The 6,033-nt window shown below is 48.0% G+C and overlaps 1 protein-coding gene across 10 annotated transcripts in view; it reads left to right on the top strand.

The window, feature by feature from the left end:
• The window catches only part of RAI14 (retinoic acid induced 14), a 150,158-nt gene that overhangs the window by 89,029 nt on the left and 55,096 nt on the right, over positions 1–6,033 (top strand). For 6 of the 10 annotated variants that reach the window (XM_029219125.1, XM_029219121.1, XM_029219128.1 and 3 more), the window contains exon 3: positions 5,308–5,438. In XM_029219125.1, coding sequence (XP_029074958.1) covers positions 5,308–5,438 — 131 coding nt within the window. Of the gene's footprint in view, positions 1–4,975; positions 5,163–5,307; positions 5,439–6,033 lie in introns of those variants that run through there. The other 4 variants (XM_029219126.1, XM_029219127.1, XM_029219119.1 and 1 more) reach the window with 3 other exon arrangements.

Below are 6,033 nucleotides of genomic sequence, written 5' to 3' on the forward strand. Positions count from 1 at the left end.
AAAGTGGCCTTAGAAGAGTTAATGGAGTAGAAAAGCTGAGGGAGCGGGATTTGTTTAGCTTGTTTAAAAATAAAATCTGAAACATCATTAAATAGTTGTTTGCAAAAGGATGAAAGAGTTTCAGAAATGAAGAAAGAAATATTTGCCAAGTCAGAGGTTGAAGCTGATCAAGAGGAAGAAACTCCTACTAAAATCAGACACTGAGCATTTACTAGGCACCCCGGGGCTAAGGAATAAAGGCTGTTGTCAGTGCCTTGAGGGAGCTGGAGACCAGGAGACAAAACTAGCACCCGCTGAGCTGGCGCACAAAAGCCCGGACGCGATATTTCATCAAGTCTAGACTGTGGGCTTCAGTGGAGGTGAGTGGGCGGGCCCTCGGGGACTGACAGCGGCGAGAAGCCCAGAGAGGTCACCTGGAAAGGCTTAAAGAGCCTGCAGGGTCCATTGGGCTTTAGAAGGCAGCCTTTCCAGAGGCGGATGGGATGACTGCCTTCTGAAGCAGTGGCATCCATCGTTTTTTATTGTGATTCCCCAGTAAGAAATATATTTTATATCACCACCCACTACACACTTAGAAGTTTCATAGAACGTTTAACCTTATTAAATATTATGCATCTGATGTTTAAAAATGTTTTTCTACTTTATTATTATTTTTGATGTTGGATTAATCCACTAAGAGGTTAAAAACACTGTTCTAAGGGAACCAGGAGCCCAGCGTGGAGGCAGAGCTGAGCCTGCCCTGTGGAGGGAGTGCCAGCAGGGGGAGGGGGTTTATTGATGTGCTGGTGGTCTCCGGAAGCCTTCCTTGATTCCAGAGTATGAGTGAATTACTTTGGAATGTTATGGCAAGATTTCACACTTCATCTATCCTGTGATCTACTTCTGACACTGTTACCCGAAAACCGGATCCACCTCTTGGTGGATGTCGAGCCAATAGACACAGACAAGCCGAAGATCAGGAAGAGGAAGGATTCATTACTTGCAGCCAGTAAGGAGAACCCCGGGGATCTCTCCCAAAGCAGCATCTCCCTCAGAACAGCAAAGTGGGGGAAGTTTTATGCTAAGGATATATGCATATTCACGAGGGGGCTTGAGCAGAGGAGAATTCAGCATAGAACTGGGGCACAGGTCAACTAGTCCAAGCTTTAGTTGATTGAAGTCAGGACGGTCAACCTCACCATTCCATCCTCCTCCTGGGTGGGGGCCTTAGTTCCTAAAGAACTCAGAGATATATTATTATTTCTGTCCCTTGAGGAGGAACTAGGACTCTGCTTTATCACTGCACTATTGTTTGACTGCCTTTTCTCTGTTTCCGAATTCCTTTGTTCCCTTGGGATCATTGATCACTGAGACCTGTTCAAGGGCAAGCATTATGGCCAGGCTTAGATCACAAAATGGCTTAGGCCAGAATGGCTTCTCTTATGTCAGGAGAGCCATTCCTGGTTCTCTTTCTCCGGGGACCCCCTAACCTGTCTGCTTACAGCCCCGGATGCGGGCCGGGGTGGAGGGTTCCGTCATACCAACACCCAGCTCTTCAACTTCCCTGACAAAGTGGGTGTCCAGCGATGCACTTCAGCTCTGACCCTAACGCCCTGGAGTTAGCGTCTGACCCCGCAGGTTAAGGTCTCAGTCCCACAAGAGTGCTCCCACTTCAGATGCCAGTTTCAGGTCCTGGGCCAACCATGCTTCTCACTGGCCAGCTATAAGGTCCAAGGGTCCCACAACCCCCCTCCTCAGGTTTTTGTTTGTTTGTTTAAAATATTTATTTATTTCGTTGCACCTGGTCTTAGTTGTGGCAGGCAGGCAGGCTCGCTGGCTCCTTAGTTGAGGCATGCAGACTCTTAGTTGCGGCATGTGGGATCTAGTTCCCGGACCGGGGATCGAACCTGGGGCCCCTGCATTGGGAGCGCAGAGTCTTAGCCGTTGCACCACCAGGGAAGTCCCGCCCTCCTCAGGTTTGATGATTTGCTTGAACAGCTCACAGAACTCAGGAGGGCACTTCCCTTACTATTGTCAGTTTATTATAAAGGATACCATTCAGGAGTAGCCAAATGGAAGAAACGCATAGGGCAAGGTATGGGGTGTGTGTGCGCATGCGTGTGGGAGCTCAAGGCTTCCGTGCCCTGTCCTGCAAAACCACCCTCCCGGCACCTTTGTAGCCGAGCGGGGACCCTGGACCCTCCCCGCGACAGACCCCTCTCCCGTATCCTCTGCTGTAGCTCCTCTCTGAAGTACTCAGATAATGGTATCTCCTACACATTGCCTGGGCTTTTCAGATGCTAAGAAACCACCACCAAATGGAAGAACTACTGGATGATCTTGAGCACATAGCCCCCAGACCTTCTGGTACCTAAGCCGCCCATCGTCCAATCAGAGAATTGTGCCCGAGCTGATCACATACCCTGGGACGCCACCCCCCCACCCCGCCTTTAAAAATTCTTTGCTCTCCGGGGTTTTGGGGGGCACGAGCCACCCTTTCTCCTTGCATGGCCCTGCAATAAACCTTTCTCTGCTCCAAACTCCCGACATTTTGGTTTGTTGGGCACACAAACTTGTGTCCGGTAACAGATCCACGTGTAACTAATTTTAGAGAGCCCCTGCAATCAGATTTTTCTCTGCCCCAGCTGAGGGCCTTAGCGGCACTGAGAAGGAAAATCCTTTCATGTGGCCTTTCTTTGCTTAGGTACTTTCAGTCAGTCCTCTGAGATTTAATATCCTTTTGATCTGCCCAATCCAGTTTTAATTTGGTCAGTTTAAATTAGGGAAGGATTTTAAAAGACAACACTAATAATAATGCTGCGTTTGGGATAATGTAGGTAGGAGTAACTGGTCCGAAATGTGCTTCAGTAAACTTTTTTTGTTTTGTCCTGGCTAGTAAAATGCAGTGGGGGGAAATAAGCTGACCTGTTTCTTGGTGTTTGCTACGTTTTGTCGTTAAGTAAAGCTTGCTATTCCACTAACAAATGCTTGTGCCTTGGGCAGTATGTTTGTTTCTTCCCCTTCAATAGGAAGCCCGATTTGTAATTGAAGAGAAAACCTAATGTCTTCTTTGTGAGTAAATTGATTGTTGTAGGAGAATTGGGGATGATTTGGCCCAGACACACTCTTTCTTTGTTAAACAGTATTTAGAGAGCCTTCATGTGAAGCTGTGCCGTTCTGTATGATAGCCCCTAGCTACTGGCACTTGGAGTTTAAAATTAAAATTAAAAATCCAGTTCCTCAGTCGCATTGGCCACATTTCCACTGCTCAATAGCCACGTGTGGCTAATTCGAGACTGGTGTTTGGGGCCAGATAATTCTTGGTTGGGGGGAGGGAGCCATCCCATGCATTGTAGGGTGTTTAGCAGCACCCCAGGCTCTACCTACTGGATGCCAGGAGCATTCTCTAGTCATGACAGTCAAAACTGTCTGTTGAGATTGCTAAATGTCCCTTGAGGGGCAGAGTCACCCCTGGTTGAGACTCACTGGCCGAGTGGCTACAGTTTTGGACAGTGCAGATATAGAACATTTCCATTATCACAGACAGCACTGTTCTCGAATAATTCCTAGCACTGTTTGGTGTGGGACATTTTATAGATTAAACCTTTTAAGCTTTAGAGGAATCACAGTGGTCATCCAGTTCAAAGCTTTGGGAAACTGAGGCAGAGAGGTGTTTTTTTTCCAGGTGACTTCAGATCCGTAGCATGTAGGTGTCCATCTAAAGTTCTGGACTTCACGCAGCCTAGAGAACAGACTTGTGATTTTCATTCAAACCTACCTCATGCTTGCTGTGTGCTTGCACTCAGTGATGGCAAGAAGAAGGAGGACTTCCTCCTTCATGCGGGAAGGAGGGAGTCCTGAGAAATGGAAGACACCCCGCCCTGAGACTCTCAGAGAAGCAAATTCCTGACTTGAACCCTGGGTTATACCTGTTGCACTCCTCCCCGGCCTGTGGCTTTCTCTAAAGCCCTGCCTCTAGGCTAGGGTGGGAGGGGTGCTGCGGACATCTTGTGGCCTCACCCTTGCTGTATGAGAGGGCACAGTCCTGTTGGGTTTCCCAGTTCCATGCGTACAGAGAGATGTGAACACACTTCTGGCCCGTGGAAGACTGCGGTCCTTTAAAAGAGTCCCTCTTGTTAGCTTTTAAATCTCCAGAGTCTCCTTGTGTCTTCCTGGAAGTGGTCCGTGGCAAAGCCTTTAATATGAATTACTTGGAGATTCTTATTTTTGGTGTCACAGGGAAGCAGCCAGCCCTAGAGACCTGTCTACAGAAAGCGTTGGGGAGGGAAGAAGTTTCTCTTTCAGGGTGGTGGTGTCCACGGCTGGAGAGGCCAGAAAGTAGGCTTAGCAAGGGCTGGGGTGGGGATGTGTCTGGAGGGCAGGCTGGGCCTGCAAAGTTTCCCAGGGGCTTTGATGTGTCCCAGGATCTCCTCCCCCTCGATGAACACCCCCCCCATGCTTCACATACCTCCCATTGACTCTTCTTCCATCACCGAGTTTATTGTCTCCTCTGCTCTAAAATCTTCAATGGCTCACTGCTGCCTTTTCACGTTGGACAATTCTTAGTACTCGAGACTCTTTTTGCTCTTATATTATCTTCTTTCCCTTCTAAGAGTAGAAACTAGTTTTTGTGCAGCTGAAAGCTTTACTGTTACTGCGGTTTGCAGAATTGTTCTCTTGGGGCTGAGGGTCCATGGTGGCGGACACTTTGCTCAGAGCTATTTGATGTGGAATAGTTTGCTCAGGAGGAAGTTTAGTTTCTGGTGATACTCTGTTGAGTCGGAGGCCTAGACAACTACTTAAGACCAGCATACAACTCAAAATTCCAAGTCGAGTAAACAGGCCAGAAGCAGCAACTACCAAAGCAGATGGAGGCTCGCATGTGTAAATCCTCAGGTAACCTTGGGCTGGTGGCTGGTTGGTCCTGTAACATCAGGAGCCCAGTGAGCTGCTGACCAGGTCCAAGGTCAGTGTGCTGTGGCGCCAGCTGTCAGGTTTAGCTAGAAATAAGCTAATGTGTAAACTGACCTCTTGGTCTTTTTAAGTTGCTTCACCTTCCCCATTTCAGTTGAAAGAAGTTGCTTTTCTTTCAGAGTTTGGTGACTGGCCGCTGTTTCATCGAATTGTGGATGTTTTCTTTTGGGAAACCGGTCTTTTTGGGTGTGTCCATGGTGAAGGGAAAGGTATTTTTAAAGTCGTGCATTTGGGGGCAGGTTCTGATCTGAGCGATGGGAGGCTTGGGGAGTGGGGAGGACCAAGGTCCCGCCGGCTGCATGGCCGTGGCCGCTATATTGCTCACTGGCTCTGCGTCTCCCTTTTGCTCCACAGACCAACGAGTGGAACAAGAATGATGACCGGCTGCTGCAGGCCGTGGAGAACGGAGACGCAGAGAAGGTGGCCTCGCTGCTGGGCAAGAAGGGGGCCAGCGCCACCAAACATGACAGCGAGGGCAAGACCGCGTAAGCTAAAGAGATTGGCTTCTGACGGCCGCCTCTGGGTTCTCAACCCGTTGTCTGGAATTCCCAGGGTCCCTGGGGGAACTTTGCCAGTGCATCTGTGGGGACTTTGTGAAATTACTGCCCCTACCGCACCCCGCATGTTAAAATGTATAAGAGGATATTTTAATCCAGTTCCTTTCTCTTCAAGGTCCAAATTACATATTTGGCCTTTACCTTGAATGGCCACATTTGCTCCCAGGTGTGACCAGAGATTTTGCCAGAGAAGACATATCACCAGGCTTGCAGTCAGTTAACTGATAGGTGGGAAAAGAGTTCTGCCCCAGATTAGAAACAGCGTAAAAGAGAAAGTAATTTTTTCATAACCCTCAAATCTTATTATTTATAGTATTATTTCTTATGAAACCCCTTCCTTCACATAGATCTGTAATTTTGTATGAATTTTGCTTTATGATTTGCCATATGTGGTACTTTTGTCCACCATAATTAAAACTATATATTTAAGTATTTGTGTGTGTGTGTGTGTGTTTGCTTGTTTGTTTGTATCCATCCTTCCTCTGGTCGTGTGTGCTTGCGTGTATCCATCCTTCCTCTGGTC

This window comes from Monodon monoceros, unplaced genomic scaffold (genome assembly GCF_005190385.1).
Source record: "Monodon monoceros isolate NGI ecotype Baffin Bay Population unplaced genomic scaffold, NGI_Narwhal_1 Super_Scaffold_12, whole genome shotgun sequence".
Taxonomy (NCBI): Eukaryota; Metazoa; Chordata; class Mammalia; order Artiodactyla; family Monodontidae; genus Monodon; species Monodon monoceros.